Source organism: Poecile atricapillus, chromosome 11, assembly GCF_030490865.1.
Source record: "Poecile atricapillus isolate bPoeAtr1 chromosome 11, bPoeAtr1.hap1, whole genome shotgun sequence".
NCBI classification, from domain to species: Eukaryota; Metazoa; Chordata; class Aves; order Passeriformes; family Paridae; genus Poecile; species Poecile atricapillus.
Window position 1 is genome coordinate 15,106,116 of NC_081259.1, and position 27,902 is coordinate 15,134,017.

Below are 27,902 nucleotides of genomic sequence, written 5' to 3' on the forward strand. Positions count from 1 at the left end.
GAAAAGCCATTCAATTGTAGATATCTGTCCTGCAACCTAAGAGTGACTGACTTGGAGGCCCATGGCCTCTCTGACTTTAGTAAAACTTTGTGCTGTATTTTGGCAGTCTGACTCACCTTCCTCACTGGTCACAAGTATTCTTACACTCCCAGAAGTGCCTTTTTCATTACTTAATTAATTTGGTATTAATTAATTTGGTATTGGTCAGGGTCGCTAATATTGATCTTTTGTTAAAATTTTTGATATTGGTGATGATGTTTTTTTACCATCTGAAGGAACTTTACCTGTTCATTTTCAGTTTCTGCCACAGAGGCCACATTCTGCTAATCCTGACTGCATGACTCCACATGGAACTGTCCTGCACCAAACCTTGGATTTTGATGAGTTCATCCCACCAATCCCCCCTCCTCCGTACTACCCACCGGAATACACCTGCACGCCCGTGGGGGAGGCACAGAGGTGATTCTCCTTCCCTGTTCTTGCAGTCAGCACTTGGTTCTGAGCTGTGGACTAAGGATCTCTTTCAAAGAGGATGAAGCCAAATGTTCCTCACTTACATTAGGCTCTTCTTTTCCAGAGAGATTACAAACTTGTTAGGCTACATCTGGAAATATTTGTGTTAAAGCACTGCTGCAATAGAGAAATGATTGAACTTAGCTAAGACAAAGATAACAATGTCTGAGCTTTGAGCAAAGATCTCTTTGTAAGTGATCCTTTCACAGTTATTAACATTATATAATTGGAGTTGAGTATGAGATTTAATTTTTAAGGAAATAATTGCAATTAATGTGTATTAATTTGAAAAGGAAATTAGTAGTGGCAAAACAGGCTGGTAAAGATAGCTGGCATCCTAGATAAAAAGTTGTTGATGCTACCCTGTGAACAAGGGCTTCATTTTGGATGTGTAATACATTTCTTGAATGTAATTCTTTGTAGTGAATTGGCTTTGAACTCAGAGAAGTCTTTACATCACTGTGGTGTAGGTAGTAAATCTAATGCCATTTCTTAATTGTTTGCTTCTTTATGTTTTTATGTAGAAGTCTCCATCTGGACTTCCCTCATTCCCCATTTGGTGCTTTATATGAAGTAACCATCAATAGCCCAGGAATGCTGTATCCAAGTGAGCTGCCCCCTCCTTATGAGGCAGTGATTGGAGAGATGCCTGCCAGTCAGGTGAGGAAAAACAAAGGAAATTCTTTGTGTGATCTTCAAATTTTCATGGTGCAAAACAATTCTAGATAAATTTTAAAGAAAACCATTAGAAAATACTTACATTCTTTAAAAACATTTTCCAGACCATTTTCTTTATAAAGGTTTAGCTAACAAATTTTACTTCCTATGCAATAGCAGTGAGTAGTTCTCTATTGCTTAACCTTCTGATTGTTACAGTGTTTAGTAATCAGCTTCTGCTGTTATGTGGTAAGAAAGTGCTGTTTCTCAGAGTGCAGAACACCTTTACCCTGAACTTACAGAAAGGACCAGTGTACTTGAGACAAATATTTATGTTACACTTTTTGCTTTATTCTGTACTGTACAGTATTGACTGAGCTGAAACTGGAATTATAATGTATCTGCATGTACAGCCAGAGCTGATTCAAGCATTTGCTTGAAGGGGTTTGTGGTAATTGAATCAGCTGTCACAAAGGGAAAATACCAACAATTGCTTTTAGAAGTTCTAATTTCTTTCAGGCTTCAGTAAAAGCTCCAGAAGTCAAACATTCTAGGTATTCTTTATCAGTTGCTAACAGCACACTGAAGAAATAGTGTTCAGGTTGCCAAATTGCACCCACATTACAGAGGAGACTACTTTGCCTTTCCCCAAAATACATTGAAATATTTCCTAGTGACTTTTTTCCCCTTAGGGAAAACCAGAATTAAAACCACAAAAAAGAAATTATACTATTTTTTACTCTTATACACAAGAAGATTATTAAGATAGTTAATAAGACAAATGTCTGAGAAAAAAAGAACATTGAAATGCAAAATCTCCAACAAAAATGCAATTAAATCTCTCCAATATATGCCGAACTTTGTAGCTTCTGTGGCTGACAAAGCAACTTCTGACAGATCTTCTGATCCCTGCCTTGTACTATACCCTTCACCCAACACAACAAACAGGCCAAACATGGCATTACTTTTGATTTGTTTGGCTATAATAAAATGAGTCTGTATTAGCTGCTTGTGAGTGAAGTTCCCTGCTGAACAGCAAATTTGGAGTTTTCAAGGCCAGCTCCTTCTAGAATATTTCTTTATCCAAATTCCATCCTTTTTCTTTGGCAGTAACACAAATGAACCTGCAGGCCTTGGAGAAGCCAATATCTTTCAGTGATAAAAAACATGGATAAAAGTAATATGAATCATGCATGGTTTGGGGGGAAAGAGAAGGCTCCTATCTGTGATAAGAATTCATGTGTGGTACTAAGTAAGGATTAGTAAAGTGTCTGTTTTTAGTAAAGCACAAAATCATTTTGAGCACTCTTGTAACTGGTACTACTCTTGGTGTGAGCATCATGCAGCAGCACAATAGCACCAGCATGTAACAAAAATATAATTTAACAAGATGTGACTTAAAGCTGCAGTCATGCTCTTGCAAGAAGGGCTTGGCTTTAATAAGTAGATGCATTTACTGTTAATTTTTGGCATCTGGGGTCAGATCCAGCACCTTGCCTGTTCACCTCTGGCCACTTGAGCTCCAGAGGTGTTTGTTCTAATCCCCAGTGAAGATGAGTGGTGATTCATTTCTAATAGTGACGATTATATACTTTCTTACCAGGAGTTTATATGAACCTGGTAGTTGCTGTTCAGGGAGCTTGTGCCAGGCTCTGTGTCTCAGCACTGGAGCTCACTGGCAGGGATAACCAAAGCCTACAGTGACACTGTAGCCACAGATTTTTCTTGACAACAAAAGCCTTTATGCATTTTTTGCAATTAGTGTCCCAGCTGAACTGTAAATGGAGGATGGAGCCAAAGTCGAGACAATTTTGGGTCTACAAGAAGAACAAAATGAAGACCTGAGCTCTTACATGTTGGAAACGCTCCCATAGAGCACAGTACAGTAGGAACTGAAATAATGAGATTTATAAATCCCTCAAAGGCAGACTTGGCAATGGAAATCATGGCAGGGATTTAGCTACAAAAGTGCTTCTGGGAACCATTATGTAATAATGTCATAATTATAAAACCTTTTACTGTGCATCAAGCAATAGGTTTTATTTGTTTTTAAATGGATTGAGGTCCTTAGAATTTTATTAAATTGTACCAAATTAGACTGGATATTTCATGCATTTTATGGGCAACAAATGTCAGTGCTAATTTTCAAGTGGTTGCATCCATGTAGAAATTGCTATTGTCATCTGTACTGATTAGGAATTCCCATTTCATGACTATAAAAAGAAGTTGTTTTCACACTGTATTCTGTGCAAAGTATTGACTGGGATATAGAAGAGATAAGAACAGACAGATCAGGATTCTGTGTGAACTAAATCAATGATGGTGTTTTGTAAGGTTTTCTAACCTTTAGGCTGTGTGGACTTGTTAAAAGCACAGGTTTTCTTCCTTTTTTCTATTGATGGCTTAGTGACTGTCTGAGGATGTGGAATTCAATAAGGTTTTGTTACCCTTGGCTGTGCAGGAACCTGCATGAAACCATGTTCTGTGCCTGTGTGAACCAAAACTCTGACCTGGCTTCAAAATTGTCAGTATTATTTCCTACAATTAAAACCCTGGTTCTCCTTCCCCCAAGCAAGAAGGTTAATCAATTCCAAATGTATATAAAATGCATTCAGCAATTATTCAGACAATGTAGAGTGTCAATAAATGTTTCAGCACAATTTTCCAGCAGATATTTTCCAGTCAGTGATTAAGAAATTAAGTCAGTGATTATGAAAGCACCTAGATTAAGAATTTATGAAAGCCCCTAAAATCCCTAGATTTTAAAAAAGAAACAAACACCCTTAAAACATTTCCCAATTTCTTCCAAAAGGTGGTCAGCCTGAATTTTCTACAACAACAAAGACCATTTGTGAACATTTCTTACTTTTCTAGTTAGATTCCAGAACTTCCACAGTTAGATCCCAGGAACAATCTGTGACTTCAAGTGACACCACATTTTACTTTATACCACATATGTGATACTCTGCTACAATCAAGAAAGAATCAGAAATTTCCAAGGGAATTGTTTAAAAATATGAGTGATTTCACTTTTGCTTCCCAGTCCTTTACCCATCTCTCACTGAGTTAAAGTATTTCTGGTACTGTTCTTTGTTTGGAGATGTATTTGCTAACCTTTAAAATAATTTTTAAAAGCTAAATTTGTTCCAAAAGAAGTTTTCTGGTCACTTGCTCATAGTAAGAGACAGACAGATAGAAAAAAAAAACAGCACAGTAAGTTATGCACAAATACGTGTACTTTAATCTACACTGGCGTGTGAAATGGAAGCTCTTTCCCTAATAGCTTCAGACTAAATTGTGTCACATCTAATGTTTTAGAAGGCCAGACACAGATAAAATGCTTGACAAAAAGGTTTGCACAGAGGTGACTGATGCTGATTTCTAGGCTGTCACCAACCATAATAAGCTCTACTAGTTAATTGTGGCCCTACAGACAGAAGCACATAAGATGCTTTCTGCTCAGGATGGTATCAATCTCGTTCCTTTCAACCTTTTTTGTATTTTTTCTCATTTGTTGTTACCAGCTATTTATTGGAATAATTTTTTTTATAATCACATTCCCAAAAAACCTGCTAAAAGTCTATTGATATTGGCAACAAAGCCCAATCTAAAGTCTATTCAAATCAGTAGAAAGAAAATTTCCTAAATTTCAGGTATTTATGGATCCAGTCTTTCCAGCAGGAATGATTTTATATTTTGTTCACATGACTCTCAAAAGTGAAGGGAAGCTACCCCCTTAGACCTACCCTTTTAAGAAAAGGTGAGTGATAACACTATCTCCATTCAGCAATCTGCAATGGGCTGGAGAGCACCTGATGGAAATGATGTTATAGGGCTTCAGAACACATTAAGAGTTAACATCCTCACAAATAACTAAAGGAAAATACTGTCTTGTGCTTGGTTTTGTGGTCTCTGTTTTTCCCTCTCCTATTTTAGGGTGATATGGTGTGGTGAACAAAAAACCGAGGACAATATGAGAAATGCAGACTAGAAAGAGAGATTGCTTTTACTGAACCCACTGGTGTTAAGCATTGCAGACATTAAGTTTGATGTCTGCAGCCCCAAGTGCCTGTGAATTCAAGATGAATTTTGTAGATTCTGGAAAAATGAAAAGTTGCATTAAGCATGTGCCTTTGCCCAGCATTTGCTCCTGACACAAAGATGTAAAGTACTTTAAAAAGCTTTCAATCTGAATATCTAGCTGCTCATATGAAAGTGACTTGGCATTGTCAGGTGTGTCCTTCAGATCCTGAGCACTAGGCTTTGTGTGGTAAGTTGCAGGTTAATGAGCTCTTTCATTCCAAATGTTTGTTTAGGTCACTGGTGCTGCTCAGCAAGTGTCTGAATCGAGCCTGGGGGAGAGGAACACGACTCCAGACTTCAGCACGCAAGGTGATTGTGGCTTTGCATTTGTCTCCTTAAAGATGGAGTGGGAGTTTTGAGCAGACCTTCTCTCTTCTCTCTTCTCTTTTCTCTCCCCTCTCCCCTCCTCTCCCCTCTCCCCTCCCCACCCCTGCCCCTCCTTCCCAAAGGAGTTTTCACAGTCAGAGGTTGGGGCTGGAAATGCAGAAGAGAATTTTGCTAGACAAAGCAAGCTCTCATTAAGCCCTTTGAGGTGGATCTGGTGACTTTTGTTTCTCTTCCAAGAGTCCTGCACATTCCTTGCAGCTTGTGTCTCATTGTCAGCAACCATGGGTGGCTTCCTGAACCCCACGCTCCTTCTCCAGAATAGTTTCTTCCATGGCTTCCAGGAGCCTGAATAGGAAGCTTGCTGCCTGAACACAGATGTTGAGATGCAAGTAGAGGAGTAGCAGTGTGGAGCCTGTTTATTTCAAGTTGAAAAGTCAGTATCAAGAACAAAAATGTTTTTGCTGAAGGACACTAGAAAAAAGTAAATTACTTCAGTGTTTTTTGCTTTGGCATTCTTCATCTGAGAGCTTTTGAATTCTTATTGAAAAAAGGACTTGCAGATTGCTAAATTTAAATCAGTCTACACAACATGAGGAGGGAGAAGATTGTGAGGGCAGGCAAGAAGTTTTTATTTTTCTCTGAATCTCTTGTTTTGCAGTTTCTGTTGAGAGCACCTCTTTGATGGTCTCTGAGGCTGTTGATATCCCAGAGCGTAGCTACTCCTCTGAAGATCTCTGCTCGCTGGAAGTTCAAGGATCTCTCCACTCTGCAGACCTTTCTCCCTACTGCATAACCCCCAAGGGGGCTGCAGACCAGAGCAGCAGTGCCCTGGATTGCCACACTCACTGCAGGTTTCACAGAACTCGCTCACAGGGCTTCCCTGATGAGGATGACAGTTCCCACAGCCGAGCCTCTACAGACAGGTCTCAAGGACAGGAAAAGAACTGTGCCCACAGCAGGTCCTTGGACTGTTCCTCAGGGAATTACAGCCCCTCAGAAAGAGAACTGCAGAGTTCTGCTCAAGAGAGCAGTGCCACGCCACCTTTGAAGCAAAAGAAAACCTGCTGTGTGGACTTTAGCCAGCCTCCCGCCCCTTCCCAAACCTCTCCCTGTTTTGGGCCTGCAAATGCTTCACCATGTGCAAGTGGCCACGAGGCTGCTGTCCTGCAGCAGCACGGTACAGAACAGCCAGCCTCAAACATCGTCCGATCCAGCAGTGCCCCTGTGTCCTGTTCCTCTGAAGGTAGGTGTGGGACCACAGCGCAGCAAACCTGGAGCAAATTACTAATATTGATTTGTGCAGCAATTGGTGCTTCTGGAAATTATATGCAGTGTTCCAAGGAGAGATGTCTCAGGTGGGAAGGCTTTAGCTCCATGCATATTTTCTAAATTTGAAAGTTTTTAAAAATGGAGATGGAATAATTGACAGAGTGAAATTAATTTGGGCTTTTCTAAATTTCACCATTCTTCTGCACTGCTCAGAAAACCACGTGTTGAATAGCTGTTTTTACCTCTCTATTACTGTTCTACTGAGAGGCTAAACTAAGAAGTGCAATGGCACTGGGTTTATTTAGGAAATGGGATTTATTTAGGAAACTATTACTGGAGCTGTCACGTTTCCTGTACAGCAGGATGTTTTTCCTCAAGGTGACACTGACACTGGCAGTACTGGGGCATGTCACAGGCAGTCACTGACTAGTGGCAACTTGGGGTGTATGGTGCGAAGTTTTGTTGGACAAAGAAATGAACATGAGGCACATGACAAGATGATAAAGGAAAGCTTTTGGCTGTCGTGGATAAGTGTCTTCTGCTATAAATCTCCTTTTAGAAAAGTAGGGAAGAGAAGAGGAGATGTTAGCTGAACAGTCTATCTTCATAAAAAATCAGATGGTTAGTGAAAAATAAAGGGTTCATTTAGCAGAGAATAATGGCAGGAATGAAGGACAGTCTAAACCATTTGAAAGGGATCTAAGCTGTTCAGAGAGATTCACAAGGGTAACCCAGAGAAGTGGCTTGAAACTAAAGATTAAAAGTTTTTTAAGATGTCATGGGTTGTGCTGTTACAAGAGCTGTTCACCAGACTTTCTAAGGGATCTAAAAGCAGAATTACATGACTAGCTCAGAGCAAAAGGAGACAAAATATTGAAATAACTCTTTTCATTTAGGATGATGTTTGGGGGTCTATTGTACTTCCTGCATTTTTATAAATTTCAGAGACTTCATACTTAGCTCAATAATTAATTGAATTCTTAGCTCAAAAATTGAATCTTTTACGTTTGCAAGTGTAGCCTCTGCATCTGGGCCAGGAAAAGTGAATCTTTAATCTGGAAGTCTGCATTTATTTTGTGACATTTACTCTGCTAGGACATACGTGCTATGGAGCTGCCATGCAGACAGTAAGTAGGACGTTTTGAATCCTTTCTACTGTGTGAAAGTCAAGAAGAACAACCCTTGCTCTTCTGGATCATGCTGTGCAACTTTCCAGAACCATGCTCCATATGCTCGTTGAGCAGCGTTTGCCGTGGGCAGCCATGCCCACGTGTTCCAGATGGCTCTGGACACCTGGTGGAACAGATGCTTTGCCTTCTTTTTTAACGTGTCCTAAATACATTCATCATCTCTTCTGGAAAAGTGGCGTGGAGGGACACGAGCTGGACGTTACTGAGATGAAACTGGGCTTAGCAAAGACTGGAGTAAAGAGGCAGAGAAAGTTCTAGAGATACTGACACAGGGGAGGGGAGCAAGAGCAGTGACTCAGAGGGGCTGGGTGCTGACCTACTTTGCCATCTTTTGCTGCCTACAGGAGACACTTCCCAATGAAATCCTTAAGGGAAGCATTGAGTCTAGTTAAGCCTAACATTCATATGTTTGGCAAATTAGTTTGTAAAATTTTACTCTGTGAAGGTTTACATTGCATCCCCTTCCTCTAATTTTTATTGAACCTGATTTGGAAATCATACATAGGTTAGAAGGAGCCCAATTCTAGTAACACACTCTGGTGTGTGTAGCAGCCCTGAAGTGTATTTTTCCTAAGCTGTGACAAACAGCTGAAGCTCTTTACAGTCTTTGTGAGTTTAAAAAGGCATTTGATCTGGATTTTTCATGACTGACTGTTGATATTCACTGCAGAATTTTCAAATATACCCATGGAATTTAATAATAGGCAAAGATAAAGGGAACCAACTGAGCTCCCTTAACCAACACACAAGAAAAAGTGCTTTCACCTACTTTTAAAAATTGTCCTGGAGTAAAAGAACTGGTCAAGTGTACTTGACTTTATGCAAAACAGAGCTGTAACTACACATTGTTAATACTAATAACTGTGGATTCTGGAGAACTGGGGCTGGGGGAGCTTTAGCCATGTTCACAAAAGGGAAAATACAGTGGTCATATTGCAGCTGGGGCTTGGGTTTTTCTTAGGACACTGCATTTCTACTATAGGAAAAAAATCCTAATTTATCTTCTCCTTCACAAGCCAATGTGAAGAAGTTTAGAAACACAACTTTGACATTTACTGTGTAGATTTTTGTGAAATGGGTTTTGAATGTTACTGTGCATATGCTCTGCCCATAGTTTGGAACATAAATTATTTGACATGGGGGTGGTGCATATGTGCAACAGGACAGTGACACAACAGCAGTGAGATCTAATTAGTTACCAGTCCTTTAGGACAATGAAACACAATTCATTTACTTCAAGTACATCTTGACCTGATAGGGTCTATATGGTATAGTCAAATAATTCTCCCATTAAACCTTTAATGAAGGTGAACTTGTTTGTTTTGAAATGCCTGTCATTCCTACTGGAGAAATTATAAATGAAGGTTTGGTTTAATAGGTGCCTTTATACTCACTGTATACTTCCTGAACAACATTAAAATGGGGGGTTCACATACCACTGTCAGACATAGTTCCCTCCTAAAAAAAATTACTTAAAAGTTAATAGTTTGCACATTTTTTCTGCCTTGTCCCTGTAAAGCTTATCATGGCAAAGGTGGACAAAATCAACTCCTAGCACAGATGTTTATTACAATAAACTTCATTTATAATCATCTATAATAGACTATGTGGCTGTATCAGTTAAGTGCCTGAGTGATTATTGTAGTGTTTGTGTTCCAGATAATTTAGGGTCATGGCCAGTGGTGTAGTTTTTGACTTGCTGCAAGTGTGTTAAACAGTTTAGAAATGGATGGGAAAACAGAACCTCTGAAGAGTCTCCTCTTAATAACCATGCCATGATTCATGTGCTGCAGTACTTAAGCATAATAGAACAAATTAAAGACAGAATAGAAGCTGTCTCTCTTAATTTCTTACAGATTTTCTATGTTTGTAGCGTCTTACATTTGTTTCCTTCATTTAATTATTCACTCTACCAGAGAGGATTGTGCCAGCTTTTCATTAGAAACTGTCTCTGGAGACATGGAGGAAAACATCTCCTAAGCTACCTAGAAGTTCAAAACCATTTTCAATCTTGGAAACAGATAAACAACCAAATGTGAGAGTTTATTCCATCTTGTCACAAATGAAAAAGACTGCAGTGGTAGTTAATGTACAGTGTGATCATTGATCCTCATGCTGGAATCCCAGAAACTCAGTAGGTGGCATCCAAAGCTGTTTGTAGGTGCTTCATAACCACTTGCTATTGATTGGCTCATCACCTACCCGTTAATTTAAACAGTGTACTATTTAAATTTACAGCTTACATTTTTACTGAAAATAATAATATATTTTTTAAAAGGATGAGAAATATTGAATAAAATGCTGGTTTTGTAGAAATAAGAGGGATTAATCTTTCTTGGTTTTCCCATTTTCCAATATAAACTCTGTCCACCCAGGAAATACGGGAAAGTTCTGAGGTCTGCCTCTATAGGGAGCTTTATAGTTTAAGTATTTAGGCTTGAAATATTTAGGATTACAGAGGAAACCATAAAACATGAGCTCTGTCTTCCTATTTGTATCTGTGTGACAACTCATAGGGCATTTCTGGGTGTAGTAGCTTCTCTTTATGAATGAACATCTTGAAAGCAGTATTTCTTCTGAGTAGTTTCATTCTGTAAAGGAGATAATAAAAGGTTCCAGTGTATTTTACCTTGCTTTGGGCAGAGGACAGCAGGGGTTGACTTTGCTCTTTCTGTCTGCCTTTGGTTAAAGGTGATAATTGTGCCTGGACTCCTGTGTGCAGGCAGTGTCATGATGCAGGATTATCTCCAGCTACAGGAGAAACAGGTGAGAATTGGTTTTCTAAAGCAGAATATGGGTTTCTTTATTTTCTTTTAAAAATAATGAAAAGCTTCTGAGAGAAAAAAGAACTTTGAAAAATCTGGGTCAGAAAAGTCAGCTAACAGCACACATGTATGGTGTACAATGCTGATGGTACCTGCCTTGAATGAAAAGAAATGCTGTGAATTAGGTCCTCTGGTTTAGATCAGCATTTTTGTGTCTTTCTCTGTGTTTCTCACTAATTTCTCTTGCATATAGTTTCAAAGGCCTAGAAATCGGCAGAACTTTAGTCTTTAAGTTGGGGCAAAGGGCTGGCCCTAAAACTTTTATGAGTTACATGTAATACAGAGTAGCTGGTGGGTTTCCTTATTGTTAATGTTAACTGAAGTCCTTGAAGGTGGAGGTAACAAAAATGTCTGGTTTGTGAAGTACTTTAATTACCCACCCACTCATTCTCAAGGCAGTCCTTCTTGGCCATGGGAAGGTCTTAATCCTGACCCTGGTTAAAATTACGCATTTTGTAGTGTTTCCCTGACTGCACGTTTTTGCTACTCTTCAAACAAAACAGACACTTTATGACAAAGTAAAAAGTTTGTGACAATTTTTGTTTTGCCTTTTTTTTTCTTTTCTCTTTTTCTTTTTTTAAACTATTACTTTAAAGATATTCTTCCCCCCCTTTTTTAGTTCCTGTCTCTGGTTGTCATATGGCTGCCTCTGCTTGCCAGCATTCTTTGAGCAGTTTCCTACCAACTGGAAAACAGAGGGATACAAGGAAAATTGATCTGCACCTAAAGCCAAAGGCTTTTCACACAGTCTCAAAAGAGCGGCCACACTCCTTAGTGGACCTTAAGGCCTATAAAGACACAAAAATTCTAGTGGCAAAATTTTTGGAACATTCAAACTGTAATCTCCCTCCAGAAGTGCGTCACGTAGTGAACAGCATACGGTCAGTCATTAAATCTGATGAGAGACACATGGAAGAAGCCATCTTCAGTGCCAATATCATAGACCAGGTAGGCCACTGATGTTCTAAAGATGTGTCCAATTTCCATAGACAAATACCTTATTTAAGTGTTTTTACAGTTCAAGTTCTTCAGACAAATCCTACAGAAGGTCTTTTATGGTAACGTGGTGTTAGTAAGAAATAATTTGTGTTTATTGGGCAGCAATACATTTTACACTGCAGTTCAGACAAAAAGCCTGGCTGTGCTTTTCTAGGTGCCCAGTTCTGAGCTCTGACCAAGAGAAGCTGGAGGGGTTCTGGAGGGACTGCACCTCCTTTGGAAGAGTTTCAGTGTTGAATAGCTTAAACGAAATATTATTCAGAGACTGAGCCTTTTAAATGAGAACTTTCCTTACTCTGTTTTCCCCATTTTTTCCTTCTCCACTCCTGCCTTTTTCCGCAGGTAATTACGAGTTCCCAGCAGAATGTGAACAGCTGCAGGAAGCGGCTGCAGGGAGATCTGCACCTGCAGAGCTGTGGAGCTCTGAGCTCCCCCGCTGCCCTCGTGCGCCGGCCCCGGCTCAGCCGCGGTTTGGAGCGGGAGAGGCCGCACAGTTTAATCGGAGTCTGCCGGGAGACCATCCTTTGAGACTATCCACAGGTATGTCATGCCAGCAGAGACACTTATGGAAGAAACCAGGACTGGGAGAAATACAAGTAGTGGATGACTTTAAAAGGAAAAAGTGTCTTCCTTTGGAATTCCACTTTTTTCCCCACAGCAGGATGAGAACAGCTGTTTTTCTGAATGTAAATTTCAGCCTTGATTTTTGCAAACTTTTAATTGATTTATTAATTCAGTCATAACAAATGTTTTCCCAATGAAAAATGCATTTATTTCACTGTACTTACAGAAATGCTACTGATGCTGCCCAGCATTTCTGGAAAACCATTGCAAACCCACCAGAGACTGGCTGTACAACTTAAAAGTTGTATTTATTTAATGTACCTCAAAGTGTTTTAACTATCGTCAGTGTTTTAATAAAAAAGTATTTCTGGACTTTGCCTTTTCAACAACTGATTTGGATACAAACATAAAGGTGATTTATACACACATACAGAGCCGCTTCTAATCCATTCTTCCAGTGTCTTTCATTCCAGACTAACTGATCTGTCCAATTAAAAGCGCTGCCCCCTCCCAGTGCTGCCCTTTTAAACTCCAGTACTGGCTGCAGTGTGGTTTATTCCTGCTTTCTTATGAATGTTCATGAGTTCAGTCCTGCACTAGTGTGAGCGACCAAGAAATGATGTTTAATCCTCTGCAGTGTGTGACTAAAAGATGCATTAGGGAAGAAGATTGAAGTTCTGCATTTCCAAAAAGCATCTTTCACAAACGTTTTACCAACACCAACCGATAGGAAGTTAGAGGAATTTTTATCTAGCAGAGCCTTCAATATTTTCAAAAAGAACTGTTACTCCAATTCACAGTATTAACAGTTTTATTACTAAAACACGTTATTGTGGTTCTGCTGTGTTTATGATTTATTAACATTGATCTTTAAAAAAATATCAAAAAGTAAATATTGACACTGATTTCATTACCAGCATAAACACAGGTCTGCCAGCAAAGTCTTCCAGTGCAAGCTTCATCCTGGCTCTTTCAGAGGAAATTGGAAAGGCTTTAAGCAGAAGGTTCTCATAAAGAACCTACCACAGGTTGATGTTTCGGGGTTTTAATTTTTTTGCAGCAGTGCTTGTCAGTAGGCTTAGTTTCCATTTGAGGTTTAATCATATACTGGTTTCATTTGTGTCACTCTGAGCTGGGCAGACATCCTGTGAAAAGGTCACAAAGGAACGTAGCTGAAGATGGGTAGTTTAAGTTTTACAGATTCATCCATTTTAATGTATTTTAATTATAGCATGCTTCTGTATTGATGTGAAGTTACAGTGACATCCAGTGGCAACAAGGTATGCTAATTGAAAGCTTCTACTCTCAAGATTATAATGATACACAATTCCTAATTCAAGAGAATATTTCCTTTCTAAGAAATAATCTGTGACCTTTGCAACTGCACTTAGATGAAGAATTAAATGATCTTCTACTTGGAATTTTTTACTATGTAAAGTTACACAACAAACAAAATAAGCAAGCTTCCTTTCTTATTTCAGATTTATTTGTGATAGGTTAATTCTTTCCTAAGGTCAGTTGCATGCAACACACTACTCCTTGAAGTACAGTCATCTAAAGCTCTTTAGTTACTGCATGGTAAGGCTTCTTAAGTCACAGTGTATTTTCTTCAAGGCCTTGGCCAAAAGAAAAAAATTAGACAAAGTTACACCGATTAACATTTATCTCATAAAGAATACAACTTTACTACTAGGTTTTTTTATCTACACACATTCTAATACTGCTGATGGTGCTAGGTTATTTGTCAAAACAATTTACATTCAGAACACATTGCCTTAGGAATAAGAATGCTTTATAAAAGACAGAAACAGGTAAGCATGGCTTTCCCATTTTTAGTTAATATGAACAAAAAGGTAATATGCAAAAATTAAAGAAAAAAAAAAACCCAGCCCAACACATACATTACACAACCTGTGCAATAAGTTATCCATGAAATAACTCTGTTAAATCATAAAAATCACAAGCATTAAAAATAAATATGTATCTAAATAAATATTTTGATTTTAATCTTGTGGCAATTATTCTTTATTTAGCATATGAAACACTTGTTACATGTTTATGTTCACACCTTGCCAAACAGGTTACACTTGTCATAACAATACCAAGTACTACAGTGGTTTTCTTTACAGTAGAATCTAAAAGTTTGAACTGCACACATTCCGTTCCACTGAAATACCATCGATTCAGCACCAGTTTTAAAATTATGCAAAGTCATCAGTATTGGACCACTTCATGGGACTGGGATTTTTTTTTAACTTGAGGCAGCCAGAACTTTCTCTAATTGCTTCTCTTTGCCATTTCCTGCAGTCTCATTCATCAAATATTCACATTCACTGTGTTATCAAACAAGACAGACATACATCACTCCACATAAAGGTTACAAATAAATATGTGTTAAGTTCTATGAGAAAAGAGTTTAGAAGATGTTCAAAATACTTAAATGTTTACAAAGATTTTTGTCAGTGATTATTGTCCTTGACCATCCTTCTCAACACTTTTTGTCAAAGAAATAGAAATGAAGGAGAGAAAAGGCAGAGACACCTGTCTGTTCCTTGTTCTGGAGTCCTCAGGTCAGCTTCCAGGCCTTTCATTCATACAAAATACAAAATTCTCTTCAGCTGTGACAGCTTCAGCTTGGATGGAAGATGTTAGATGTACAGAGGGGTCTCTTGACCTGTTAGAAGCCTGAACATGGCAGCTGGCATAGTCTTCATGTGAATCTGTCAATTGATTACACAAACATTAATAGAGCTGGTACTAGTTTAAAATAACCCAGAAGGCCCCGTCTGTCTCTCCCTGTGTCGAAATGCATTTTTTGTCCTGGCTTCTATAGATTAGTTACTACATTTTCTAGTTCAAAGTTCTATGGTTTTAAGATGTTGGTTTGCTGTCTTTGCTTTTTTGTGTGTGGTTTGGAGTTTTTTGTTTTGGTTTGTTTTTTAATTATTTATTAATGACAATTACGTGATGTGACATCATATAGTTTCCAAAGCCACCTAAACACTTTCTGTTGATATGGCCTATTCCAATTACAGTAAAATTTACATATGTTAAATAAGAAGTAGCACAAACCTCTCTGAAAATGCATTCTGCTGTTCTGGTATTAACAGAACTTAGATTTGTATTCTGTCTTTCTTCTCTGTGGGACTGTCATTTCATATTTTCACCTAATTACAGTGTGATCCTCTGCACACAAAACTTGGACTTTGCCACCTGATGTTTAAATGCCAATCAAGAGTTTGGTGGAACAGTTTCTCTCATGGCTAATGTACTTAAATTCCTTCCTCAAGGAGTCCTGAGAATGCAGTCCCCAGTGCCAGAGGGATTTCACAGTAACAGAGTCCAAGGCTCAGGTAATCAGGGCTCCACCAGAACTGCACTTACAGCTCTAAGTACCTACTGGACAACACAAGAGGAAGGAAGGGAAACTTTACTGACTGATAATACAGACCCTCACCACCTGCCTTGGTATCTTCTCTTCACGCCGTACCGTAAAGCAAAGTTCCCTGCTGTATTCCTGTGTTAGGTGAGAGGTTACACAGCAAAGAGGGACCATAAAGGCATGGAGGGGCTGTTGGAATCTACAGCTCTGCTCCTGACAAAGTGCACGTACTCTGTCATGACTTGTCAAGTATCATTTTCCAGAAGGAAACCAGGTGTCTTTGATTTTTGTCAGAGGAAGTGGGACAGTAGTGGGACATCTGGCCGGGGTTCTGTTTTAGACTACCATTAAATTCAGGAGGCATTTTGAAAAACTGGACAATCTTGCTTATTCATTACTGATCTCTCTAGAAGTACTGGAGAGAGGTGTCTTAACTTATTCACAAGGTAAGTTGGAAATTAAATTATTAAAATGTATATCAGTTTGCATCTCTCAGACATAGCAATTCATTTCTGTGGCAGATGCTGTGGTGATAAGCCAAGAGACATTTTCACAGCCAACACACCTGAGTGATTTCTTCCTTTAATCACTCGATTTAAATCAGACAGTAGGTTGAAGGTAAAGGATTATTCCAGGAACTCTTAAAAATTAATGGAAAAATGCAGTGAATGTGCATCATTAGTTGTTAAAATAATATTTCTGTTACTTGTTTCATATTAATGCCAAACTCAATTTAATGAATTGGTGGCTTTAATGCTGTGTTGAGACTCTTTTCAGCTGAAACATACATTTTTTCAACTATTTTGCTTCCTTTCTAAACAGTTTCCTTACCTCTCCCACTGAATTGGACAATGCTTGTACTATCTTCTCATGAGCAGTAGCCACAACGCTCTGCCCGTTGATCTCGATAATCCGGTGTCCCACTCTTACCCCTCCCCTCTCTGCTATTCCACCTCGCATCAAGCTGCAAATCTGCCAAGAGAAAGCAATGTTTAGTGAACTTTAGAAATATCACAGTGCAACACTTACTGGGGTTTAAAGCACAATAATGAGTGGTGACACTGGACAGACTCCAGAAGATGCTTGTCAAAAATATTAATCAATGAGCTTTTAAATGTTGCTTTAGTGGTTTGTTAGAGGGAGTTTTTCCTGACATTTCTGCCTATTATAATTTTCATTTTCAGTCTCTGACTGGGAACATATAAATACCTTTCACAGTGATACAGGTAGTAGCCAGACAAAACTGGAGATGGGGGAAGAGAGTTTAATCCACTGTTGGGACACAACTTCCTGTGCCCCTGCAGAGGAGGAGAGGGCTCTGCTCTCCAGGGTCACAGCTTCCCTCCACGTTGTTCAATGCTGCTGGCCACAAGGAGCTCAGGATGAAGAAGGCAAAATAGGCCACTCTTCTTTAACTGGCAGCTGAGGTTCCAGTAAAGAAACCAGGCACAAGTTTTGAATGTTATGACTCCTACAACAGGGTAATAATTCTACAGGAAGAGCTACATTCAGCAGACACAGTCCCAGCAGCCACTGCTACCTGAAGTATTCTGAGGTTGCCACTGTAGAGTCCAGGCAGAAAGAGAAATCTCAATCCAGTGCGGGATTGAGAATGTTTCCTCCTTAGCAACAGTATCTGTGCTGCAAGGGGATCCTCCCTGGCAGACTAGACTGCATTAAATAGGAATTGCTGGTAAATTTTTTCAAAAGACTAAGCCCATGAATCACACAAGGCAGATAATGTATAGCTGAATCTCTGAAACTAGGCAGACTTCAGCAGGGTTGGGATTTACCTTTTGTTTACTGAGGAAAACCAATTCTTGGAGGAAAAGAAATGAGTGCTGGAGCATCAGCTAATGCTTGTTTCTGTAGATACTGTCAGTGGTTAGAATGATATGCCAAGAATCATTATTTGCTGCAATCTGGTCATTTGCTCAGAGCTAAATACAAATATGATGAGATGTGGCTTGTGCCCCAGTGAGTTTGTGATCTAATTCAGAAGCACAGTGTGTGGGGAGATGGCCAGCCTGGAACGCCTTGAAGGTAAAACATTGTGGTTGACTGGAATCTTTTCCTGTATGGCATTAGCAGCTTCCTTTAAACTCCTCTCCACAAATAACAGTGCTATAAAACAAGAAATCCCTTCTCATTTGAAGTTCAGACTGCTTGATATGAGGAGTCAGAATATATTGTTAGTCTTTGTTCATAAAAGGCCTTTCTCAGCCTTCAGAAAAAAACCCCAAAACAACACATTCCTCCTGCAGTGAGGAATCTCCCACCATGCTCTCTCCAGTGGTTGAATGTTACCTCCTGTGGTCCTTAAAGTATTTCTGATGGGCTTCAATGGAAAGAAGCACTACCTCTTCACAGAATTGTCTTGAAATTCAGTCATGTACAATATATTGTTTTGCAGGTAGTCTACCTTCTAATGACACAGCTCACAAGATAAACTGTACTACACAGATCTCTTTTACAGAAAGCTTCTCAGTTCAACTCACTGTTAGAATAAGTTTGCTCCTTGTTGTTGGGGTGCAATAATAAGAACAGACAAAAAGCAGCATGTACCAAAAGAAACCCTGTAAATATATGTTTTATGGTGTAAAGGAAAGTAGAGAGACAGTAGAGCTGAAATAACAGCTTTTGTAGCAAATGGAAATGTGATCCCTCATCCCACCAGCATAAAAGATAATGGCTTGCAAATCTATCCAGAGCCCTCTCACTGTGTGGCTCTCAAACCACTTTTAGCACTTTTAATACCATCAGTGAGTTTCTTTATTCGAACAGCCCCAGACATAAAAAGTGGTCTCTTCATTCAGGAATCCTCTCCAGGGAAGGCAGGCAGCTTCCTTTTGTGAGCATTAAGTGTTTTAATGAGGTAGAAAGAGAAGTAGACACAGAGGCTGAGTGGCTTGCCCAGGCTCCCAGATTCTGCTAAACCAGAGACAGAACACACAGAGAAAAAAATATTCTGCATTTACAGCACACATTTAGTGACTCCTGTATTTGCAAGGGCTGATTCAAAACAGCTTTAAGTGTTTTGTCTCCAGCCAGTGGAGCTATAACAGCTGAAGCTGGTGAGTTTAAACTGAACAGTATTTCTAAGTAAATATGATTTTATTCACCCAGGACTCTTTAACGTGTTGTATTTGTTGAACATGGCAACAACTATAATATTATTAGATAAAGCAAGACAGATCTGCTTCTTGTAAGCAAGAGTCCATTCTATTGACTCTGTAAACTGAAGGGAAAAAAATAAAGAAAAAAAAAAAGGTGTAAACCACACTGGTTCAATCCACTCAGCTGTGACAGGTTTGCAATGCCTGACAAGCTGCAGCACATCAGATGTGAAACTTCAGTAGCTTCACAATCAGTTTTATTGCAACTGTCCATAGGGTAGCAAAGCATTAAGGATAAAATAGTGCCAGACAAACTTTATTTTGTGTAAATGCCTTAATCATAACCTATTAAAACCAGATTTCTCCTCATCTCACTTTTATATTATACTGTTGAAACCCTGCAAATTTTTTGCCAGTTTAAATGACAGTAAACAAAGGCATGGAAGAAAAAATAAAATATTCTGTAAAATTTTAGTGTATTTTTAGATAGCTTGTGCTAGGCTAGGGACAGGGTAGAAGTCTCAGAGAAAGTGAGATCTAGACTGAGAAGTGGTGTTTTATCAGCAGTAAAAATATAACTGGTAATATACGGATTTTTAATAATCTAGAAAAAATAATTTGATACACAAGGACAAAATCTAGAAAGCAATAATGTGATACAAAAAGACCACTTGTGTTTAAATAATATCATTTAAAAAGAATTCTAGCATAATGACTTTCAGAAAGTGGCTGATAGGTCATCTAATGCTCACCTCCCCATCACACAACATTCATACTTATTTCTGGTGCATCTCAACAATGTTACATTACAACATCCTTTTTTTTCAGCTGCAGCAGGGCAGAGCCTGTGCAGGCAAACCCAGCTCAGAAGGTGCCTCTGTGTGGCCAGAAGCTATTCTGTTTATGGGTTATTCCCACTATAATGGCTGTGCATCCTGCACAGCTGAGATAGGCAGGGTGAGGAGGAGCCACTGCAAAGCTGCAATCGGAGGATGCACAGAAATAAGTCCCAGCTGCATGGGAGGTAATGAGGCAATGAGGCTACAGAAGGAGACATTTCATTGTATCTGTTCTGACAAGCCATTTATTTCTTTGCTGTGCTAATGCTGAGCCAACAAAGAGTAACAATATTACTTCTGGATCCTATCATAATTTGTAACAATTGCTGGCAATTATAAAACTACTTTTAAAGAGTACAGTGTCAAACTACCAGAGAGATATATTTTGCAGCCATGTTTTCAAATGCTGAGCAAGCTTTTCAGAGAAAAGGATTTCACAGGCCCAGAGGTTTGTATCCATAGCAGCCTAACAAAAGATGTTAATCTCATCTTTTTGTTCACTGGCTTTCATATTCAAACAGACTTTTCAGAAATGAAATGCACTGCCAGGGCTTTTTTTTTTTTTTTTCTATATGAAAAGGATTTTTTTGCTGAATTTGGTGAACTTTATATCTGATGTCATCTGAATGTTGTTCATTTGACTGGAAGGAATGATGATCTGCCAGTGTGACAAATGGCCAGTAGATGGAAGGAGCACACTGTGACTGAAAACAAGCAAAGCCTGCAGAATTTACTGAGAACTGAGGCTCCAGTCATGAAGGAGATGATTAGCAGGGACCAGATGAATAGATTGTCACAGACTCCCTGTCCATGTGAGGGCATGGGATGCTCCTAATCCACCTCAGCCTGATTCTTTTCCCCAGGCTTGATCCCACCCCCACCAAAGCTGTGAATGGGCTCCTGAAAACTTGATAATCACACCACAGTGATGTTTACTGGTCCTTAAATGCATTCTCTTCTTTGGATCATAGCACCAGTGGAACATACAAGATTTACAAAGGTGAGCAATTAGGAAAGAGCTCAGTCCTTCAGACAGGGCACCCTCTGTGAGATGGGGTCAAACCAGATCCTGGGGTAGGAATCACTTTAGAGTGCATCCACTGGGCCAGGGCATGCAGCAGTGTCCTTTATATGTGATCTTAGGTAGGAACATTTTAAACTTGGGTGGAGTAGTAACTGAGAGATGGCCAGGAGAGCTGCAAACTCACTCCTGAGCCTTCTGTTTGCCCAAGTACAGGAAGGCCTATGAGCCACATCCTACAGCCACCTGCTACTCTTCCAGCTCTTCAAAGGGTGCCAAACAGAGATCTGGCAACTTCAATCAATGCATTTCACAAAACGGGACAGAGCCCACAGCCTTTGTGATGTAGTTTTCTGTGTGAGCAGCCTGATTATTTTTTTTCCTAGACTGGAGGAAGAGGAAATGGTGATGGTCCTGCACTACAGCCAGTCTCTAATGCTAGTGTCAGCCCCCAGAAAGGCCAGTGACTACCTGAGCTAGTTGTGTGGGGAGTTTGCTTTGGAAGGGTGTCAGAGAACGGCTTGGGAAGGAGGAACGGCAAGAGGAGGACCCTGAGCTGCCTGGGGTAAGTGTTCCCTGCCACATTTGCTCTCCTCTTTGCTGCTGTTATTACAGGGAAACTGCAGCACACAGAGAAGGGTACCTGAGCCACAACCTATTACTTTGTAATGAGAGGTTTAGTTTTTATAGGAGTTTAGTTTTAAGAAGAGGAGGTCACAATTTTATTCCTTTGCCTACTACTACCAAGTGGTCAACATATATTATGCACAGCAGAAGGAAAATTAAAAGTCCTAGTGAGTGTGTAATGAAATGTTAAAAAGAGAAACAGAATCAGACCTAAGATTAAAGTGCTATGATTGTAAAAACCTTTTTCAGCATAACTTTTCCTTGCAACTCTGGCACTAATGACAGTTTTACATGATCAGTCTATTGCACCAAATAATCTGGGCTACAAATCTTGTTGCTGTATTATGTAGAAAAATCCCTCAAGAATTTCTCTCAGAGTCATCCATTTGCATTATATTATTCAGAGGCTATAAGGTTTTAATAAACAGTAGAAAAAGTGAAGTCATGCAAGATTCTTTCAGTACTTCCATATGTTTTTTGAAAAACCCCAAAACAATCAATGAACACAGAAACTTACGATTCCATTCTGTACACTGAAGCCCAGCTGGTATTTTAAGTCTGGCCGTTTTATGAGGACAGTAGTAACAGGAGGACAGCTGACAATGTTCAGTTTGACTTGTGTCTGATTCTTGAGTCCCTGTAAGATATTCCAAAAGTCAGTATTTCTGAAATTAATCTTACTGTGCCCTCATCTGTGATTTCTTAATTGTGAGAGTGTTCAGCAGCTAATCTGAGAAAGAGCAGTTAGAGTCAACAGAAATTGGTTGTTAACTTAGGGATACATTTCTCTTATTTATTTCCCAAGATATTTGGCTCAACACAACATTAAAATTTTGCCTTTAATTCCTACAGAAATTTAAATAAATCTTTCAATAAAAACTAAAACTGCTTGCCCTTTTCCAGCATCTGGCTAATTAATCTCCTGCTTCTGCTGCTCTTGGTAAATCTGCACAGACATCAGATTCAGTCTCTGTGACTAAAGATAATGCATTCTGAGATTCCATCATGTCTTCAGATTCTTCATCTGCTCACTTGGTCTGCCCTGCAGTCTACCAGCCTCCCTCCATTTTATCTGCATGGAGCTCAAAAAAGCATAGGAGATTTTAATCCTCATATTTTATTCTGGAGGCTGTGAGGAAGCTTGAAACTTTGAAGACAGCTTACTAACTTCATTTAGGCAACTTTTACAGACCTGCTCTCATTTGTTATAGCCCAGTAACAAAACTGTAGTTGTGTTCTCCAGCCCTAAATTTCTGTGCATTATCAGTCCTGAATCTCCAATTCTGCTTTTTGTTAATGACAGATTACTGGGTTTTTTTGCAGTGATATGAAAAATTGTATCTGCTGGAAATCTACAGGATCACTTGTCAGAAGATCACACCTCTGTTGGCTTACAAACTACAGCATAGAGTTGTAAGTTGGGGGTACCTTTATGATCCCTTGGCATGTTGCAAGAGGTAGACCAACTAAACTGGTACCATTAATGGACATAATTTGGTCTCCAATGCTCAGTTTTCCTGAACGTGCTGCAGGGCCTCCATTCATCATGTTGGCCAGGATAACGGTGGGTAGAATGGATCCCCATCCAGATTCCACAATCACTACCCCAAGAATTTCTCCCTTCAGTTTTTCTAGCTGGAGCTGCAATTAAAAAAGAAAAACATTTTTTTGCTTTGATTTTTCTGACTTTGAGCATGAGTATCTCATTTGTTCCCAAATAACATCTACAAACCACAAACCAAATTCTATTCTTTGCCATTAGGTAGTAGCATGACTTCAGTGTTAACTGTGGAACACACAGCTGTTTGTTTTCAGGGGCATCCTCCACTTGTTTGTTGAAGGTCATAGAGATTTAATAAGCAGAACACAAACCCATGGTTAACTCTGCAGGAAGTGGTGGAACTGGATGCCAAGGGAATGAATGCCAAGGAAGTTTCTGTCCATGGAACCTGGCAGCCAGAGGGGGAGGCTCTAACATTTTGTGGCTATGGCAGTGCCTGCAGCCCAGGCTTTATTCAGCTCCACTCCTGCCAGCACTGCTCAGGTTGTCTCTTGATCTCAGGACTTGTCTGTCCTTCTTTTCAGGCAAGGATCTCTTAATGGTTATTAAAGTTATTATTATTAATATTGTTAAATATGGAATATTTTCATGCCTAGCATGTTCAGGTAAGATCTCTGATGTTATGTAAATGATGCCTTCTCCTGAACTGTCAGTAACCACAGCACAGCTAACATCTATGAAGTGGAGCAAGGGTTTAAAAGTATAGAACATGCTCTTGAAGCAAATACAGGGGATTATTTTCTCTCAAATGTGGAAGGGCAGGGAATGCTGATGGCCAGCTGACTTCTGCAGAGGTTATCTATTGCAGAAAGCCCCAACTCTGTCAGCTCTTTCTGTGTCAGTACTTAGGTGAAACATAAAATCACCTTACAGTGTGTACTGTGAATAGCACAGAGCTTATCTAGCTCAGATGGAAATGTACTTTATTACTGTTCTGATCAAAGGAAACAGACCCTGAACATGAAAACAAGAAATCCTAATAATCCATAAAGCTTGTTTCAGTACACAGGACTGACAAAGGACACATCTTGAAATTGTAACGTCATCCTTACAAATGCCAAAAAATATTTCTGAAAACTACATTACTCTGAAAAAATAAAGGATGGATCACTCTGAAATGAAAATCCAAAACCAGTTTACCTCTTTGCAGTTTTCTGAATTGGAGAAGTGTATGAGATCATCATTGTACATCTCTTGGGTATTGATGATGTCACTGTATTCTTTCTGACTGAGATCCTCTGGGTTAATTCCATTGGCTCTTAAAAACTCTTGGTAAGCCACACTGAAAGCCTGACCAATTGACTGAGCTATGAGCTGTGCCTAGAATGTGGAAAAAAAACAGCTCAGAGAAAGGACAGATTAACAGTTTACCAGAGAAACCACAAGAAACCAAGAGAGAGATTGGATTTTTAGACAGAATCAAAATAAGGACCCTGCAAAGTTTCTGCATTAGCATGGATATAAAGTCACTTTAAGGTCTATTGCACAGAAAGAAACCATTACATCCAAAATCAAATTGCAAACTCCATTAAAATCCCCTGCTGCTCTCCCCTCCTCAGTATGTTTCAGTAGCAAGCAGCCATATGCTGCTCATGTACCCGTTCCAACAAACACTAGAGAGTCCTGGCTTCTGCCCAACATGGAGCAGAGCTGATGGAAGAGTGCCACAAGCCCTGCCTCTGAACACAGTCTGTCTGCAGGGGTGAGGAGAGGAGGGATGCTCTGCTTGCACATGCTTCAACAGACGTATGTGCACTGATGATTCTGGTTGTGGTGTCACCTGCTGCTTCTCCACCCTGGTTTTCCAGGACTGAAAACACTGCTTCAACACAGCCATCTGCTCCCCTATTACTGCCACGATGCCTGTCCCACATTCCCAGCAAACCAGTAATACCCCTGCTTACCCACTGCACATCTAGGACAGCTATTCCCATTAACACCTCGACTAGCAGTGTCAGGGATCATTTCAGGAATGCAGCCAGAGCCACGATTAAAGCTTGCTAATGTTGGGAACACCCATTCAAAATCCTGTCTTTCTTAAAATCTGGAGCACTTATCTGCACATTCCACTAGATGGCAAGGGAACACAGAGAAACAGAGATCAGTAAAAGGAATGTAGTCCACGTTTTCTACATTTGAATTATTTTTTTTCCTATTCTGAGTTTACTGCAGCTCATAGGAGAATGACATGTTGAGTTGTATTTCTGTGGGTCATCATTTCTGGGGTCATTGGGGCATATGTGTAACTCCTACGATATGAGATGTTAATTGCACCTTACACTGCCTAAAAATGTTGCTAATTAAACCTGTATTCTGGAAATGCAACACAACTTCTTAAATAGTCAGTACTGTTTAAATGCATTTAAATGTATTTCAAATGCATAGGGTTTTCTGGAGATTATAAATCTATGTATCTTCTTACAATCTACTGATCAAGTGTTTTCTTTGATGCTAAAAGGTTGTTTCCTTATTTGATTTGTGCTGCTGTACACAAAAGCACCAATCTGCTTGACTGGAAAATGACTTTAGAAAATCAAGGACATAAGTAGCCTAGCCAGTCACAAATTGTTTCTTCATATTTTAAAGCATATTTTCAAGTCTTTGCTTGATACCAGGAGGTTTATACAGAATCACAGAATATGCTGAGTTGGAAAGGACCCATCAGGATCCTGATGGGATCAGGTCCAATTCCTGACTCTGCACAAGACATCCCCAAAATTCCACTCTGTGCACCTGAGAGTGTTGTCTGAACGCTTCTTGAACTGGGTCAGGCTTGGTGCCATGGCCACTGCCCTGGGCAGTATGGTAATACAGAATTCACTCAGGACATTGTCACATCATTCCATTATTAAAGTTCATCACCAGTCCTTACTGAGTCCTTCTGATCTCCACTGCCACTGCTTTCTCTGTAGCTCATCTTCTGCTTTTGCCTTCATTCTACATTCCCAAAACCAACATCTCCAGATGTCATGCCCTATTCTATTTCTGCCAGTAACAGCCAGTTCTCACATCTTAATTTCATCTCTATCTCTGAGGTCTTGTGAATGTTTATGAAAGTCTTCAGCATTATGCACAACTTAGAGATAATGTAATTAAGTTGCATGAAAAGGTCACCCAAGCAAAGGTGTGAGAGAGCTGAGCTAACTGGGTCTCAGAACAACCCCAGTCTAGCACTCTAACCTTTGACAATGTCCTTTCTCCTTCACAGGCTTAATTGCTTTAAAATAATGAAAATGGATTGTTTAGCTCAAAATATATGCAACCTCTGAGTTATGACTGTCTGACCCAAAGAACTCCATTATTTTTTAATTGGTATTATATCTATATATGTACCTAGAAAATATATCAATAGCTGTTCCTATGATAACAGTGATGAGAAATAGTATTGCCTCTTACTGTCAAGTTAGAAAAAGACAAAAATTTTGCTTTTTCTGTTTTACTGTCTTGGTACATTTTTCCATAAATGTTTTAGGTTGAAGTCCCTTGGTCTGCCACTTCAGACATGAGTACCTAATTCATTAAAATCCCAAACCTGGCTATAAAACAGCAGTAAAGCAAGGTTAACTTTTTCTGTCACCAGAGGTATGGGATGGTACATCAGCACAATGGACAGAACTCCTATGATTCTATATAAAAATTCTAATTTGTAATCTTTGCTAGGGATGAAAAAAGAGAACTGAAAAATACATAGCTGAATGTGTTCCTAAATACCAAAGGATCAAGTGGCATGTTTAAGAGTACATACAACTACAGGTCAGGAGCCCCAGGGAACCAGGACTGGGTAAAAAGCAGCCTTGTGCAGCCCTGCTAAGGCAGTAGAAGCAACTTGGCTTCAGTTAAAAAGAGCTCCACAACAGTTCCAAGTGCCTGGAGGCACATGTGTATCATTTTGTGCCAACCTGCTGGACTAAAGGATATAATCCAGAATGAATGATCAATTTGATATCCCACAGGTTAATTTTGCCTATGAATGGCCATTGACTTCAGAGATCTCTACATGACCTATGTTGTTGAAATAAATTGATTCCATTTACTTACATCCTCTGATTCAAAGACATGGCAGATCATTTTGTACTGCTTCTTGCCCTCCTGGGCACCAGGAGTGGTTTCAATGCAGTCCTGGGAGGCGGATCTGGGCATGCGGCGCCGCGCCATCAGCACCACGATGTTCCCGATGTCTGCGATGTAGGAGATGGTGCGCAGCGCGTGGTCCATCATTGTTTCCTGCACAAAGCAAGGACAAACAAAGCAGTTCTCCATGCCTGCTGCTCTCCTACAAATACTGCATCTGCTTTCTCTTTGACAGCCTGGTGCTTGAGAAGCACAAAAGCTACAGAAGCACTTCCTATGTGCCTAGACAGGACATTCCCTCCGCAGTTGATGGGCCCCAATTCCCAAGGGAAGCAGAGTGGCTGTTCAAGACATTGGCTTGAATGAAATATTGCCTGAGCAAATACAGCCTGGTTGCTACTATAAAGCAAGAATGAAGAGCTATGCTACTGTTTTACATTTATTTTCATGCTGTTGGAAAATTATGTTATTTCTTTACATATTTTGCTGTTGTTAGGATGAACTGTTCTTAAAGAAATGGAAAGGGCACACACAGAAAACTGCTTCTGGCTGGGGTCACTGGTCAGTTTGGAGAGTTTTTCCAGGCTTTTATCTATTGCTCAAACTAGAAACAACCAGAAGTGTAATAGTTGTACTGATCAAACTAGTGGAGGATGTGTCCTGACCATCCCTGTGCCTCACCCTGAACAGCTAAAAGCATCAAGCAAACTCCATCTTAATCAGAAAAAAAAATGTGGTACAAGATAATTCACAATTTTAATAATTTATATAAGCAGTTGCTCTCTTTATGTAAACAGCTTGGCACTAGTTTAGTATTAGTTGAAAAATATTCTAAGGCCTAAGGAAGAAGGATTGTTC

The 27,902-nt window shown here is 39.6% G+C and overlaps 2 protein-coding genes across 8 annotated transcripts in view; one reads left to right on the forward strand and one right to left on the reverse strand.

Annotated features, from left to right (window-relative positions):
* The window catches only part of ENTREP2 (endosomal transmembrane epsin interactor 2), a 113,977-nt gene that overhangs the window by 74,560 nt on the left and 11,515 nt on the right, over positions 1–27,902 (forward strand). For 3 of the 5 annotated variants that reach the window (XR_009278429.1, XR_009278430.1, XR_009278431.1), the window contains exons 6-14: positions 299–459; positions 1,038–1,173; positions 5,487–5,562; positions 6,239–6,823; positions 10,731–10,805; positions 11,484–11,812; positions 12,206–12,403; positions 21,172–21,350; positions 22,736–22,825. Coding sequence is in view for 2 of the 5 variants with exons in the window: in XM_058846768.1 (XP_058702751.1) it covers positions 299–459; positions 1,038–1,173; positions 5,487–5,562; positions 6,239–6,823; positions 10,731–10,805; positions 11,484–11,812; positions 12,206–12,391 (1,548 nt within the window). In the remaining 3 variants the exon portion in view is untranslated. Of the gene's footprint in view, positions 1–298; positions 460–1,037; positions 1,174–5,486; positions 5,563–6,238; positions 6,824–10,730; positions 10,806–11,483; positions 11,813–12,205; positions 12,800–21,171; positions 21,351–22,735; positions 22,826–27,902 lie in introns of those variants that run through there. The other 2 variants (XM_058846768.1, XM_058846769.1) reach the window with 2 other exon arrangements.
* Positions 13,226–27,902, reverse strand: part of APBA2 (amyloid beta precursor protein binding family A member 2) — an 89,089-nt gene continuing 74,412 nt past the window's right edge. For 2 of the 3 annotated variants that reach the window (XM_058846766.1, XM_058846765.1), the window contains 6 exons: positions 27,012–27,197; positions 24,114–24,293; positions 22,841–23,053; positions 21,930–22,049; positions 16,641–16,781; positions 13,226–15,147 (listed from right to left, as the gene is read on the reverse strand). In XM_058846766.1, coding sequence (XP_058702749.1) covers positions 15,076–15,147; positions 16,641–16,781; positions 21,930–22,049; positions 22,841–23,053; positions 24,114–24,293; positions 27,012–27,197 — 912 coding nt within the window. In that variant the 3' untranslated portion in view covers positions 13,226–15,075. The remainder of the gene's footprint in view (positions 15,148–16,640; positions 16,782–21,929; positions 22,050–22,840; positions 23,054–24,113; positions 24,294–27,011; positions 27,198–27,902) is intronic. The other variant, XR_009278428.1, reaches the window with a different exon arrangement.